The sequence below is a fragment of the Rhinolophus hipposideros genome (assembly GCF_964194185.1).
Source record: "Rhinolophus hipposideros genome assembly, chromosome: 1".
Classification (NCBI taxonomy): Eukaryota; Metazoa; Chordata; class Mammalia; order Chiroptera; family Rhinolophidae; genus Rhinolophus; species Rhinolophus hipposideros.
In genome coordinates, this window is record NC_138047.1 from 83,943,341 (window position 1) to 83,960,652 (window position 17,312).

Here is a 17,312-nt window from a genome sequence, read left to right on the forward strand (position 1 = left end):
GTTTTTTGTGTGTGTGCATAGCCTTATAATATGTTTATATATTTAAATGCTTTTCCATTGTAAAATATGATTCTCTTAAGGACTGCATGGTGTAATAATGAATTGAACTTGGTCATAAACCCCCAGTTTAAACCTGTTCATGGCATTTATTAGTTCTTTGACCTTGAGCAAATTTTCTCCTCTGAATCTGTGCACACAAATCTAAAATGGGACACTACTTACCTAAATTGATTTTTAGAGAAAATTATTTAAAAAGAGAAAAAAAACAAGATCTTGTTATCAACATTTTTCTTTTTGGCCTATTTCCAGTTTTTGCCCCTATATATGCCAGTTTTACTGTGTATTCATAATTATGGTATGTGTATGAATTTAACATATTTATTTAGGTCAGATAGTAAATATAACACATTTATTAGGCTGCTCAGTCCTGAGCAATAGAAAAGCAACAATCCTAATAAAATTGTTTTTAGTTTTCCCAGACCAAGTAAGTCATCTCTTTCTTCTTCAACTCCTTTCTGTTGCTTTTGGGCTAAATCATTTAGATCATTGTTTCCTTGACTTCAGTGTGTATCTGATACGTTTAGTGTGTAATAGAATCATTTGGAAAGTCTGGTGAACACAAATTGCCAGCCCAATCCCCAGAGTCTCTGAGTTAGCAGTTCTGGGGTGCTTCTGGAGAATTCACCTTTCTAACATGTTCCAGGCTATGCTGATTATGTCCATCTGTGGATTACACTGATCTCTAGTAATTGTTTCCTAAATCCCCTTTGCTTTTTGTCGTATGTGTTATACTAAAAACAGTCTATATGTTTTTTACATTTAGTTTACAAAGTGACAAATCTTTTCCTAGGATATGTCTTCTGAAAATCACTTTTCAATTTATTATTTTTAAGCTGCAAGAAGCATGTTATTATTTTATATAAATCAGGGATTCTAATTAATGCCTAGTTTTCTGTTTTTTATTATTCTTGTTTTTCGCATTAGGTTGACAGAATTGGTAGGATTTCAATAGGTGGATAACACAAAAAAGGATTTTAGAGGTGATGAAGCACAGTGGAAGATGTAGGCAACGTGATTTGAACCCAGTAATAACCACTTAGTAACTTAGATAATGTACTTAACTTCCTCAGTTTCACTTTTCTTTTTAATTGAAATGTATTTGGTGTAACATCGTGTAAGGTGTACAAATTAACAAATGTTGACACATTTACATATTTTAATATGGCTGCCATTGTAGTGATAATTATCAGCTTCACTTTTCTTATCTGTAATGGAGCTTAAAAATTAATGGAAATATTTTTCTTTGTGGTAGTCTTGGGAAGTATTTGTATTGTTTGGAAGTGCCTGTGTCCTTACCTGAATGCAAAATCTTTTGTAATACCATATTTGGGAAAGAAGGGAAATCCAGCTTCCCATTCGAAAATTTAAGAACCAGAACATGAAAGGATCTGGTGTCAGCTTGTTTAGGAGAGATTCATTGAAGAGTTATTCAAGCCATTATACAACCTGTGAAAGAGGGTAATTCCAGAGTGCACAGAGCTATTAATTTTTAAAGCTACACATCTTAAAGTTGATTGCTTATTTAAGTATAAGTAAATATCTGTTATAACAATCTTCAGAAACATAATTTATTGGCATTATGGCATTATGAAAAAGCATGTTTGTCAGAATCTGCTATAAAAACAGTAAGGATTACATGAAACTTGTCAAAATGATACTGAAAAAAATGAATAACATAACTTGCTATAATATCAAAAAAATGTTTTGAGAGAGAGAGAGAGAGAGAGAGAGTTTCCAAGGTGAAGAGAAAGAGGGATAGCATGGCATTAGGGATGGAAAATAAGGACCTTTAATGCTAAATACAGATAAAAGAGTTAGGAAATTTAGATGGAATTCAGGTTTTGAAAATAAATAGATATAACTAGAGTTTTTTTATTGCACACTACATTTACAGTACATGCCAGTATTTGATCTTATATTTTTGCCTTTATCATTTAGACTTCCAGACTTTAAAATGATGGCCATTTAAGGAAATAAATAATTCCTTACTCATATAGAAATGAGGTCTAATAAGCATAGCAATTAATAACTAGGGAAAGATAGTGTACTCAAAGGTAATATCTGATAAGGGGATCCTAAATTGAACACATTTCCCTTTGGTTTTCTAACTAATATCAGTAGCTAAAAATATTAATGTCATTTAAAAATTATTAATTGCTATTATATATCATTAATTTTAAACTTAAAATTGAATATTCAGCATTGAGCCAATTATTTTTGTCCAGTTCTATGCCAAGCATGACTAGTTGAAGATACATGGCTATGAATCAAATAGCCACGGAAATTAAGAAATTAAAATTAGTTCTGGGTCTATTACAAGTTAATGATTCTTTTTCTCAAGGGGAAAATTTTTGTATTACTGCCCTTGTGTTCATATAGAGTAGTAGTTCTCAATCATATCTGCTATTAGAATTAGTTGGGGCGGGGGTCACTTGGGGTGGCCTCAACCCAGATTTATTGAAACAGAATTTCTAAAGATGGAGCCTGGCTCCATCTTTTTTGCTCTTTCTTTCTCATTCATTCTTTCTCATTCTCTCTCTCTCTCTCTCTCTCTCTCTCTCTCTCTCTCTCTCTCTCTCTCTCTCTCTCTCTCCCCCCCCCCCCTTCTCTTCTCTCCCTCTTGTTCTCCCTCTCCCTTCTTCTCCCTCTCTTTCTGGCTGTATTATACAGCCAGATTTGAGAATCATCAATTTATTCTATAGTATGCCAAATCCAAGGAAGCAAATGGAAAGCCTGTTTTGTTTCTGAAGGCAAATAACTATTTCTCTTAAAAAACCTATGCACAGGAATGTGAAATGACTCGCTTTGGAAACCAGTTTGGCAGGTCCTCCAAAAAAAGTTAAACATAGAATTACCAAATGACCCTAGGAGTAATTCCACTCCTAGGTATATACCTCAAAGAATTGAAAATGTACTCAAATATTTATAACAGCACTATTCACACTAGCCAAAGGTGGAAATAGGCCAAATGTGCATGAATGGACAATCTAATTGTGGTATACACACACAATGGAATATTATTCAGCTATGGAAAGTAATGAAGTGTTGATTCATTATATGCTGCAACATTGATGAATTGTGAAAATATGCTAAGTGAAAGAAGCCTGTCACAGAGTCACAAATCATGATTCTATGAAATAGTCCAGAATAAGTAAATCCATAGAGGTAGAATGCAGATTTGTGGTTGCCAGGAGCAGGGGAAATGAGGAAATGTGGAGACACTGCTTAATGGCAATAGCGTTTTCTTTGGGGCTGATGAAAAGATTTTGTAACTAGGAAAAAAAATTAAACTGCTTTTCAGATGCTTTAAAAAAAGATAAAATTATTCTTTTGGGGTGTGAATCAATGAAGTTACAGCCCCATTAGACCTCTCTTAGAGTCCTAATTTTTCTGTTGGAAAAGTACCCAGTCATTCACTTTTCCATTTTTTTAATCAACCCAAAGCATTCTAGCTCATTCCCTCTTCTCAGGGGTGCACTGAAGCCCAACAGCACAGGTTCACAAGACCTCATTGTGCGTATCTCTTCCCAACTTTGCATTTAGTGATGTCATGTTGGTCACTTGAAATTGTAACCTGGTGGAAGTATTTACACCACTGAAATTGGCAAATGCTACAAATCAGAGATTCTTTTTCTCACAGAGAATCCATTGTTAAACATTTACCAAGACACAACTCCTTCTACTTCATATAAGCTGCTAATTGCCAAAATCTGTCATCAATTTTCAGTCCCTTACTTTCATGTGTAATTAAATTATTGCAGGTTGTCCTGGCTTAGGTCATGACATAAAGGTACAAGGCTAGGGATTGTATCATGATAGAAATAGCTCCTAAAAGTAGGGGAAACACAGAAGCATGAAAAGTAGAAATAGCTCATGTATAAAGGAAACCCATGTGGGTGTTCTCCACCACTAAAAATTTACGTGACATTACCAATAGTGAGTTGTGAAGCTGAAAGAGGCTTTTCTAAACTATCAATAACAAATTATGATCAACCATACTAGAGGAAAGTGAATTCCCTATTCTATTGTCTACTATTCTATTGTTTACAGAAAATACTAGAAAACTGTTACCACATGAAGTGGCAATCAATAAGTAGGCAACCAAAAAACGTAGGAAGAAAATATAAAGTTATGTTAGGCTGTCAGTTAATAAGCATTCTTTAACTGGTACTTAAATGTTTATTAGACTAAACTGAACTAATGTATGAAAATGCGTTCTTTTTCATTATCAGTTTAAAGTGTAGTCGGTAAATCTTAATATATTATTTGGGGTGCACTGACCATTGAAGGGAATCTCATTTTTCTTACTTTAGTTATCACACATCTTCCTCTGAATTATCCTAATGTTCATAGTCTATCTTACTTACTACTTACCCTCTTTTTGTCCATGTTTTTAAAAACTACTTTTCATTTTAGACCAGTACAAATATCATCTTAAATAATTTTGTTAAAAATATTCCATTTCTTCCACAAAAATACTATACAGCCTCATTGGTTTGGTATAATTTGGCAAACACTCTTCTAAATTAGTGAAAACCTCTAGATAGTATATTGTTTTAAAATAAATTATCTTGCACATGCTAAATAAAGCTAGCAAAGTAGTATCTCATAGCGGTCCCCAGGGAACCTGAACAGATAATGGCTTGCAGTCTCATCATTATGTGAATAAATGGCTCTGGAGGGTGCTTGAAAAATTTGCTCTTGGTGTATGTAACACTGTCTTAGTCTGTTCAGCTGCTGTAACAAAATACCACAAACTGGCTGGCTTATAAATAGTGAAAATTCATTGCTCACAGTTCTGGAGGCTGGAAATCTGAGATCAGGTTGCCACCCTGGTACAGTGAGGGCCCTCTTCAAGTCGCAGACTTCTCCATGTATCCTCCCATGATGGAAGGGATCTCTCTGGAGACTCTTTTAAAAGACACTAACCCCAGTCATGAGGGTTCTACCCTCACAATTTAAGCACTTGCCAAAGGCCCCACCTACTAATACCATAACGTTTGGGGTATAGGATTTCAACAAATGAATTTGGGGGGGCAAAACCACTCAGACTAGAGCAAACGAGGGCCTTGATTAGAAGAAGTTGGTAAATCAGTGACAAAGTCTGAGGGGAACATTAACCACCATTGCACGAGGTTGGCCTCGGTAATGGTTCTCAGCTATGGCTGCACATTAGGATCCCCTGGGTCCTGTCTGGGACTGACACCCTGAGATGTCATATCTGGGGGAGAGTCCAGGAATTTAGGTGTTTTCAAGTTCTTCATACAGTCTTAAAGTGAGGCTGTGATATAGAATCAGGGAAGTAGGCGGTGCAAGAAAGGAGGTGATAACTCTTGTAGCACTTTGGGTTCTGGCTGGGATACCCCAAAATGTTCTATCTGCTGGGGGTGAACATCAAAAGATGGCCAGATGATATTCAGTCTACACTATTGAATACTGCAGTGACTTTTTCACTTATGTAAGTATAGTTGGTATACAATATTATATTAGTTTCAAGTGCACCTTACAATGTGATCGCCACATAAAGTCTAGTAAGCAATGATTATTTCTTATGAAAGATTTATGTAACAGAGAAATTATTATAGCATTTTCCTACCACTCAAATATTGACATTTGAAAATCTGTTGTGATGTTGCTGGGAAAAGAGAAAACAGACTCTTTTGTTAACATATATACTGGGTGGCCCACCTGGCGACTTAAATAAGGTCAGAAGGGAAGAGCAGGTAGACGGAGGCCTGCCTGCAGGTTGGATCCCTGGCAGTTATTATGACCATATGGCGCATTTTCGAGCCATGGATAGATAAAAGAGATAACTGTCATCCTTAATATGAACACAACAGTAAATAGCTGGTATTTCCCTCCTTCCTCTGCATGTCAGCTTCATCACTTCCTGAACATCTTCTGGCTTTCCCTCTTCTACGCTCATGTTCTACAACCCTCTCCTATTTCATTACCTGCACCCCCTCACACCAATGTGAACAAGGAAACCTCATGAATCTTTTTGCTGCTTTAGAATCTGTGATACTGTAAACCTGCCTTCCAGTACCTCTGAGGTGACTCACCTCAAAGACCAAGTTTATTTTATATTTATATTCAACCAATAATTAATAAAAGCCTATTATGTGAAGATATAACAGTGGATAAAATGCCAAGTCTTTCAGGGGGTACAAAAACATACCCCAATATGTGCTCTTAAGGAACTAACATTCTTTGCCCATCTTTGTTTTATGATCTATTATTGTACAAGATTTTAGTCTCTCTGCAGTTTTGCTCAATGCCTTCTTGATCAGAAAATTTCTGAGACAAATGAATTCTCATTTGGATTATCTCACTCCCCCAGTCCTCTGCAGCTTTGCTAGTGAGTTTCTACTACAGAATCAGATAAGTAGGTCAGCTTTTGCCAGATTTATTACCTACCATTTTCTCTCTCTGAAGTTCTAACACAGCAATGCTATTCTTGTCACTGACACAGAGACAACTCTGAATGACAGCCTCTAACTTCCTCGCTCCAGCTACCACTAAGCAAGGATCTCTTTCCTTCCACAGAATTCCATATGTCTCTTTTGAATTGCTCATTTTATCATGTAGATTTATGAAGAGGCATAACTTTAAGGTAAACTGTTTTTTTACATTGAGCTGATTTTCCTTCTTAATTTCAAGTAGAATATTTTTACTATCTTAAAAACTGACAATAGACTTTTTCTGAGGAGGATTCATTCAGAAAAATACAACAATCTGACTAGTTTTGAAACAGCATAGTCACAATAACTTTAATACCTTGAGCATACCGTGACTTCCAGCATAATAAAATGGTCATTTTGTCACTGTTTGCCTCCCCAACTTATAGTAGTTATTTTTAAGGCACAAACATTATACAAGTAATATTCATTCTCTAATATAAAACTATTTTAAAAAATCTCAATTAAATATAATTGTGTATTATCCACAAAGAAATGTCATCAAGTGGAACCAACTTCAGGCTGAGCAAAGAACAAGGGAACTGAATATGGTTCCCAAGTTTCCCTGACTTCACTCTCTAGGTGCACCTCATTAGCCCAAAGGAAATAATTACGCAGGGCTGGGGTAAAATAGGCTGGCAGGCTAGTCACGATGCTAACACCCACGTCAGCCAATACTGCATTTCTTCAAGATTCACAAGGCGTTCGAGTTGCTCAGGCCCAGGGGTCCTTACAAAATAAATACTTTCTTAGACCTTACGAATAAGGACAGAGTCTCTGATGAGGGAATTGGTGTATTCTTATAAAAGTATCTGATGTCCAGAAGGATGAAATGCCAAAAGTAGGCTTTAATTTTTCATTGCATTTGATTTCTTTACTCCAATTGCAAAATAAAATAGAAAAAAAGATTCCATGGAAATTTATAATCTATTCATAGTAAAATTATATATCACTTAATATTTGTTCCTGAGTAAGCATTATTGCCCACAGCGTTATTGCCCACAATTCCAAATATTATACAGAGTTTATGAAAAGATATCTATCTTGACTTTCAATAAACATTTATGGAATGCCTACTGTGTACCAGGCATTGGGGAAGAGCTCCCAATAACTTTCCCCTTATGTTTGTCATTGTTTAGCACTCTCAGACGAGAATTAAGATCGAAAGAGCCTTTCTGGCAGGTATTTAAATTCATTTACTTACAAATTACATTTTGAAAACTTGTCTTTGGGACAAGTTATATTCAACTTAATATATTCAACCGAATATATTCAACTGAATATAAATGCAGTTGAACCATCCCTGATGTTGAACTAAATCCCTGTGTTCTTGAATTGATACCGAAACCAAACCCCAACATCAAATGATGTTGAACCATCCCTGTATTCTTGAATTAAATTTTGGTTTGTCATGGTGTATAATCTGCCTTTGTTTGGTTCCGGTATCAAAATAATGCTGGCCTTATAGACTGAATTAGAAAGTGCTAGTTCCTCTCCTCTTTTTGGGAAAAGTTTAAAAAGAACTGGTGGTAATTCTTTAAATGTTTGGTAGAATTTATGGTGAATCTAATTCTGTACTTTCTTTCTTAGGAGATTTTTGATTATTGATTATATCTCTAATTGTTATAGATGAGGTTAGATTTTTTAAAATCAGTTTTGGTAATTTGCTTGTTTCTAGAAATCTGTCCATTTCATGCAGATTATCTAATTTGTTGGCAATAAAGCTCATTTTTGATGAATAAACTTGTTTATAGCTCAGTCACCCAAAATACCATGTAATTGAGCTAGTATTTCTAAAACGTGAAACATATATCATGTTTTCTTACATTTACTTCTCTAAAGCAAAATGTATATAAAATTCCATGAGAGATTTAAGCAAAATCTCCCCCCAATACTAAGGAGCCAATATTTTCTGATAGGAGTGTGACTGGGATAAATTTATTTCTAAAAAGTGTAAACCTTCATTTTTCTTTTGACTAAAATAAATGATTCCCCACATAAAATGAAACCTCTTTTTCTAACTAGAAGCATGAATGATACTTGTGGACTCCTGAGCCAGACTGCCTGCATTAGAATCTCTGCTCTGCCACTTACTTGCTATATATTTGCTATATATAATCTTCCGGTTAACCTCTCTGTGCCTCAGTTTCCTCCTCTGTAAAAAGAATAACAATAAAACCTACCTCATAAGGTTGTTGTGAAGATTAATTACATTCATGCATGCAAAACCTTGGTTCCTAGTTCATAATACGCATTCAATAATTATTAGAAAATATTATTTTCATAAGGTGATCGTTAATTGCACTTATAATAAAGACCAGATAGACATCTCAATGGAGAGACTAATAGTAAAAGTCAAAGCAGCAATGCTGGATGATGGATACAAGGAAGAGCCATATTTTCTTCTAGATTTATAAGACCCTAGACAAGAAGAATAAATATTTTGGCAAATGCTTTGTCATTAGAAAAGAAATGGTTCTCTTTACTAGCATTCAGGAAAACGGATCCTATTGACTATAAAACTCATTAGAGAGGCACTCTAGTGAGTTAGAATATCAAAGGGGCTGTTCATCTAAATGAATCCAATAAAAGAAGGAAGGTTCTCAGAGAGGACAATCAGTTCCTTTATTTTAACATGAGTCCGGCTCCACTGTGGGCGTAGGAAACCAGGATGATGAGTGTTCAAAGGAATGATCATAAATATAAGCACTTCCTGTCAAATCACAGGTCTAAGCCTCCACAAGAAGAGATTGCATACTGAACGTTTCTGCTTTGGGAATTTTGTTTTTTTTTCTTATACATTTCTCTCTTCTTCTCCCCTAGCTCTTAAATATATAAATGTACTCTACAGCTGATCTCTCCTTATCAGGAAAGTAATTGAATTCATAATCATAATATAATGAATATATTAAATATTAATTTATTTGTCACTAAAACTATTATTTTGTCAGTGGCCACCCAAGTAAAATAACTACAGGATTTTGTTATGGGAATAGAAATATTCAGGTTTTTTGGTTTCATAAGTAGAAACAATGTGGAAACATTTCATGAGCATTCAAAATTAGCTCAAAAAAAAAAAAAGTTTGTTCAATTTTTAAAGAAAGCAGCTAAAATAAAGGCTACCCTGATATAAAATGTGAAAATACACTAAATACAACATTGTATTTTAAAAGATGAGCATTTAGTTTATACTCATTTTATATTAAGATATAAATTAATAACTTATACCTTAATGGATTTATCATAAAATGCTACTGCCCAGAGTATTTTTGCAAACAATAAACAATTCACTGAGAGTTATTAACATTCACATATGTAATTGGAGTTTACAAATGTACAAAAATTTGGGTAATAAACATTTTAAGCTTATTTTTCAAACATTCAATAAGCCCATTCCCCCCAAAATTGTTTGATTACAAAGAAGTACAAAGGGTTACTAACTGTGGCAAACCGTAAGAAACAAGGCAGGAGAGGCAAACACAGATGAGAACATAAGAATATCCAACGAGTTTTGTCAATATCAAAAGAGAAAATCAAAATATCTTTTATAAAAGACAACAAATCCATAAAATGAAATACTAGATGAAAGAACATTATAGGGTATATAACATTTATTTTTTCGACATAAATTTGCATATCTTAAATTTAATGCAAAACATCAAGTTTCAATTCCAATTTGAGAATATCATAACATGTAGTTCTCGAAGAATCTAGATGTAACTAGATGTAATAGGATGGATATTTAAATAGACCCCAAAGGTCATATCAAGTTTTTATGTGGTCATTATTGTTTTAATTCAATGTATTTCTGTATTCATCGGACTGACCCCATTTTAGAAATCCACAACCAAAGCACATATAATACAGCTATTTCTGAAAAAACTATATAGCATAGTGTTTATTATGTCATTAAAAGAGTGGTTGTGGTTAAAGAAACAAGCAAACAAATTAATAGAAATTACTGCAACTCATGTATGATAAAGTTACAAAGCAAAATGGTGGAAGTTTTATCTGGCATATCTGTACTGTAATAAAAGAAATCTGGATAATGTGAGTAAAACGTGCCTGATTATTAAGAAATGAAATTCCCAGTTAATACTGAACTGTGTTTACGAGCAGTGTGTTTCTTCTCATATTTATATCGGGAACATGTGTTCATAATCTACCAGCTGTAATTTGAGTTACTAAGAAATGAAAGTGTATAATCCTGGTTCGTCCTCCCTTGTTTTAACATCTTCACTTCGAGATCGGGCACGCTGTACCCAGGAATGTGGCATTGCAAATTTACTTCAAGTGTATCTATTGATAGTAGAATAAATGTACTAAATTCATAAAAGAAGAGGACATCTTCATTTAGAAAACAAAGCACTAAATTACAATTTTACAGTCACAACGCAAGCCCCAGCTCTTCCTAGGCACAGTGGAGCAACCTAAAAAAGAAACAAAAAAACGTGTGTGTTAGGTTTGCAGGTAAACATGTTGACAATACTAGGCCAGTTGGTGAAATATTAAAGTAGTCCATACTTGTCGGCACCAGCCGCTGCCCCAAAAGCCTGGGGCCCCAGCTGGCTTGCTCCCTTCCCCCTAACCCTTCTCCTGATGTCAAACTTTCATAATTTTGGGTTACCACATGATTATGTATTATTCACTTCTCTTTAAAGGTGATTTTCTTCCTTTTATTAATTGAGATATAATTGACATACGAGTATAACATTGTATTAGCTGCAGGTATACAACATAATAATTCATTATTGTATATTTGGCAAAAAAAAAAAGGTTTTTTCTTTTATAGCTCAGGAATTGTTCTACATAAAACATGATGTTTTGGGCAAAATGGTGTATAACATGAATGTGAGGAAATGCTGAATACTAAAAATCAACTCGGTGACCAATATAGAGAACATATTGAGTAGTACCTAGAGAGGTCCTGTAAGAGAAGTGTTATCTCAAGAGAGAGTGCACAAAATACATTGCATGCCTGGATCTGCTTACTCCAGAGGAACCAGTAACTTCACATTTTTTGACTGTCTTCTCTGCGCATGGCTGAAAAATCTAAACCCATTCTACTGCTTCTTAGTTGGTAGTTGAATAATAAATACCATCCATTTAACTCCCTCATAGTGGAAACAAACCTGATGAATAAACTCAATGACAGTGAAATAGAAGTGTGGGGTGCTGGGTGAAGGAATATAATCTTATTATGGATAAGGAAACAGCTCTTAAATCTTTCACTTATTGTCCTTTTTTTTTTTTTTTAACTTACCCTAGACACTGAGCAATTAATAGTGGAAATGAAAGTGTGGAAAGAATAGACTACTTTGAACACAAAAGTCTTTTAAAGAAAGACTACTTTGAACACAGTAAGACTCTGCATTTCACCTAAGAGAAATTAAACATTAGCATCTGGGAAGGGGTGACTAATATGAAGTACTAAGAAAGTTTGCTTTGTACTTACATACGTGGGAGTATGTCATAAAGTGTTTCTGTCAAATACATGACATCAAAATGACTTCCAAATCAGTTTGACACCTCCACACCCAGACCAATGAGTATATTTTTAGAATATAGCAAACTTTAATTGTAAGAAAATTCTCAGTTGTCCTCAATTTGAATCAATGGTTTTGATCACTGTTATATCTCATTGAACAAATAATCTATTAAAAATCATATCTACTTAGAATATTCTAGGTGTGACCTCTAAATCATTTAAATCAAAGCATCTGTTTATAATTAGCAGATTTTCTCAAAACACCCAAGAAACTCTCTACATTGTGAATAGTAGATGTCATGACAGCCAGCTAGAAAGCTTAGGTTACAGAATTTATTAAATACAATTTAGTTGCCTCCTACTTTGGGTCGAGGCTGGTGGTGGGGTGGGTGGTAGCTTAAGAATTTGTAATCTCATTTCATTCCCCAGACAATGTCCTCTTTTCCATTTGGTGGACCACTGAATGGAAAAACATTTAGTTTCCAGATACCATGGTTATAAGTTCACATTTAAGTGCTTTAAAATATTAATAGAGGTGGCATGCACACAAAATAACTATGTGGTCATAGATTATTAATAGTGATACAGAGTGATTCATAAGCAAGTATTATCTGTAATAACAAGTCTCAAATACTGGGCAAAAGATTTCCTATAACTGGCCTAAGGCCTTAAATCAAATACATCCCTGAGAAAGAGATTCTTCTACGTCTTTTTGGGCTCCTTGGTTATCATTCACAACTACTTCTGCCATGGTGGAGGCTGATGGGAAATAATCAGATAATTTCTAATGAAACCCTTCCCATAGCTTTAACTCAAGCCCTCAAATTATCAAGAGATCTCACTTAATCACTTACTTAGAAAACAAGATCAAGGTCATTCAATCTAAGTCCCTTTTCTATCTCTCTCTTAAAAACTCTGTATCTTTCTACGTTCACATTCACATCTTTGCCTCCAGCCTTGGACTCTCTCTACTCTCTTGATTTCATCTCTATTTTGAAAAAGACCCTGGCTCCAATTCTAACTCCACCATTTATCTGCTGTGTGACCTTGGGTCAGCTATTCAACCTCTGTCTCAGATTCCTCATCCAATATAGTGGGGAAATCATAGTACGTACCAAATAGGGTTGTTGGGAGGATTAAATAAGTTATTTAAAGTGCTTAGAACAGAGGCTGGCATATAAAATATGCTCAACAAATGTTATCTTTCTATTGTCGTTAGTTTAAAATTATATGCCCCTCAAACTCCCTCATTTACTTTTATTCTTCTCTTTACTTTTTATACCATGTGGTGGCTTCTGCTTCTGTCATATTCTCAAAGTTCCCTACAACTTCATGAACGACATATCATCTCCATTCTCCTTATACTGTTGAAACCCTCTCTTCTCTCTTTAAAGGCTCTATTCCATTACTTTCTTAGACACTCTCTGATCATTTCTTTGCTGTTTTGTTCAGAAGCTGCACCACTCAATCCAACCCAGTAAGGGTATAAAGAAAAGAACAGACAAAATATCTCTTGAATCCATCTATATATTTAACTCCTCAAGCCTTACAACTGAAGCAATCTTTGGAATGTCCCCAATTGCTGCCCCGTGAACTGTGTATTATTGTATCACTCCCTGGTTAAAAGTCTCCACTGGCTTCTCATTACCAAACTCTTTAGCTTGACCTTCACAGACCGCCATCCTGACCCCAACCTCCCTCTCCAATATGAACTCCTATTGTTCTCAAGCATGGATCCTTATAACCAGCCACACTTTCTCAATATAGCTTACATATTTCTGCTTCAGTAACATTGCTTTCATGTTTCCCCTTTCTTTGTACCATTCTGAATTGGATCAATTCATTAATGCTCAGCTTAAATCCAGCTTCTTTCTCATGGAAGCCCTCTCAAGAACCATTTTCTTTTTTCTCTGATTTTCTATACCACTCCCTGCTTCTACCCTCGGACACTTCATATCAACCACTCTACATTGTGGATTCTCCTCTTATACACGCAGATCTTACCTACCTAAGTAGGTAAGTTCGATGACAGTGGGGATTCTCATAAGTTTTGTTTTCTTAACAGTACTTACTGTTGCATCTTACAAGAAAAACTTGGCTCAATTAAACATTTGAGTGTCTTTTATGTACCAGATACTGAATTGGGACACAGAATTCCTGATTCTGTTCTTGGTGATGATGGAAAAAAAGATCTCAAAAGATCATTCTTAGAAGTACCAGGTCTTCCCACAAATACACACCATTGGAACTCTTTCTGTTAATAAGCTTGCCAGGTCAAATTTCTTATATGTTAATATAATTTAGGATTGCCATCTTTATTAAGTTATGACCAGACATTTGATCTGTTCCCAAATATCAGTGGCTTGAGTACTGAAAAATTATTGTTCACGTATGGGTAAGTGGTTCAAATTTTTTTTTTGGCGGGGGGGAATGTTGGGGAACAGTGTGTTTCTCCAGGGCCCGTCAGTTCTAAGTCATTGTCTCTCAATCTAGTTGTGCTGGGGCAGCTCAGCTTCAAGTCCAGTCACCATTTTCAATCTTTAGTTGCAGGGGGTGCAGCCCACCATCCCATCAGAATTGAACTGGCAACATTGCCGCCGAGAGCTCGGGCTCTTACCAACTGAGCCATCCAGTGCTCCCAAATTTTTCTGACTATTATCTTTGTTTCTAATTTCCTACAATTTCACCTCCCCTTTTTTATAGCCCTCTTGTGGTCCTATCAGCTCTACCTATCAATGCTAGGACACCTCATCAAATTCCAGCAAGCGAATGATAGCAGACCGACTAACAATAATTTGTTGAGTGGTATTAAGTTACACTTCAAAGGTAATTTTGGATTTTCATTATATTATAAAATTAAACATTCTCTCGTTTTCTTATGTTTAAACAAGAGATGAATTTATCATGTTGAGGCTACATATTTTGATATTGGAAAAGATTGACAAGATTTGTTTTATCAAAAGAATCATTTTAACAAAAACAGAGTAAGTGTAATAATGAAATGCCATACCTGGGTCCACTCATTTGTCTGGGGATCATAAGCCTCCACTGTATTAAGATAAGTCTGTCCATCATACCCTCCAACTGCATATAATTTATCACCAAGTAAACAGACCCCCACTGCATCTCTGCTGATGCTCATAGATGCCACTGCAGTCCACATATCTGTTTTGGGGTCATATCTGAAAGAAAGTTTTATAACTGGAGCTGTTAGTGTTCTCACAGTAATTTATGTAAACATAGTTTTGTTCTTTAAGCCTATCTTTTGTCTTATTATCTGCTATGTGAAGCACATTTGAACATATTTAAAAGAACAAAATATTTTTTTGAAAATTTTTAACTTACAATATTATAGATTCATTTAGCAGATGAATAACAATTAAACTATTCAAAAGAGCAAATGTAAATACTGAAAACTGCTTTAAGGTTTTGAATCCTATTGAAAATTTCAGGAAATCAATATGTGAAGATCTACGTAAGATGCCTTATAGTCTCAATCATGGTGGCTGTCCATTTTTGGACCTTCTTGTTCCTTTCATGAAGTATGTTAACTAGAATTGCCTAAAGCTGTCAACATAAGAGCAGATACATCATGCTAAGATGACATGTTTTGTTTTTAATACCTCTTATATCAATGAACAACTTTTCACTGGGTGCAATACTACAGTGAGCCGGCAGTAATTTATGGGATAAAGTGTATAAAGACTTCCATATTATAACATGTAACAAGCATAGTCTGAATTATTTTCTACCCAATACAGGTAAAATGCAGATGTAACATTCCTGCTTTCTCAAAAAAATACCAGTCAACTTTGCTTATTATTTCACAGAAAGCACTCATTGTCATCAACAAATCTTCATTTCACTTTTTATTCTCTTCTAGTTATTTATAATTTCTTAAATGACTCTGTCTCTTTCTCCTGCCCCCTCTCTCATTAACTTCTCATTGCTCTTTAAAAATCCAAAATCCTTAATAAGGGCTTAAGACTACATGACCTGCCCCTACTTCCACCCCGTTCTCCCCTCTTTCCTGCCACTCTCTCCATTACTCTTTGTCCTCTAGCTACAGTGGCGGCCTTTCGGCTTCTGAATGAATCATATTCCTTTCATTTTAGAATGTCCATACATGCTCCTATTAACTCTACCTCCAAAATCCATTCAATTTTTCCATTCCTTGAACTAGATTAAATACAACAGATGGGAGCCTGACTACTGTCCAAATCTTCCACTGATGGTAAGTTCTTTTCCTGGCACCATACTTGAGTTCCATGAGGCCAGTATGGATAACTTGTTGAAGCTTTTAAGCCTTACTAGCCTTTTGTTTTATTTCATATTATTTCATTTTATATCAAAATGTGTTAGAAATGTCCCGCTCCTTTTCACTTCTTATTTAGCCTCCAGCCCCTAATTCATTATCTCTAAAATTTATCACACTTCTTTTCTTTTCTTATTAGGTAGTGTCCAGCACAAAATAGGCACACAATAAATTTGTCATATGATTAAATTAATTATACAATCAATTCTAAGGTAAAGTTAAGTAGGCAGAATATGATGAGAGGAATTTGAGGAGGCAGTTTGGAGACCGATGAGAGATGGCCACAGCAGACAACTCAATGTTTGCAAAGCTCCTAAGGAACTGCCTTGCATGTAGCTGATGCTCAATAAAGAATGATTAATTTGTCTGGAAGTGTCAGGGGCTTCTATTTGGTTTTGTTGTTCCTAGTTTTCCTTTCTCAGGAAATTACCTTTCCACGCAGTCTGAGAGTCTGGAAGTCAAGTTGGATGCGGGCGCATCATGGCCTCCAATAGCATAGAGCAGTCCATTCCAGGTAGTTACTCCCACTCCCCCTCTCCTTTTTGACATTTGTGCACAGAGTGTCCACTTATTAGTATGAGGATCAAAACATTCTACTGACTTGAGACAAGAACTTCCATCACGACCACCAACTGCATAAAGTCTATAAAAGAACAAACAATGATAAATAAGAAATAGTTCTTTTATTATGCTTAAGACAAGGAGGTTATTCTTATGGTATTTCTTTGAATTTAAGGTGCCATGGATTTTCAGACACACTATCAATTTAAGTGCCATTAAAAAGATGATATGCTACCAATTGTAAGACATATGTATGTGTCATATGTATGTATACATTACATATCACTTCGTATACATAAAAAAGAAAACGAATTCAAATGAAAACATCGACAACTGTTTCACAGCTGGCATCTGTTTGACATCTGTTCGACAAGTCACCCTTGATTGTAAGGTGCACTGAATTTTTAGAGATGTTACAGTGTGTCTTAGA

The 17,312-nt window shown here is 35.1% G+C and overlaps 1 protein-coding gene across 5 annotated transcripts in view; it reads right to left on the bottom strand.

Annotated features, from left to right (window-relative positions):
* Window positions 1–8,124: 8,124 nt before the first annotated feature.
* Window positions 8,125–17,312, bottom strand: part of KLHL5 (kelch like family member 5) — a 67,283-nt gene continuing 58,095 nt past the window's right edge. For all 5 annotated transcript variants that reach the window (XM_081060473.1, XM_081060471.1, XM_081060472.1 and 2 more), the window contains 3 exons: window positions 16,752–16,964; window positions 15,017–15,188; window positions 8,125–10,948 (listed from right to left, as the gene is read on the bottom strand). In XM_081060473.1, the coding sequence (XP_080916599.1) occupies window positions 10,892–10,948; window positions 15,017–15,188; window positions 16,752–16,964 (442 nt within the window). In that variant the 3' untranslated portion in view covers window positions 8,125–10,891. The remainder of the gene's footprint in view (window positions 10,949–15,016; window positions 15,189–16,751; window positions 16,965–17,312) is intronic.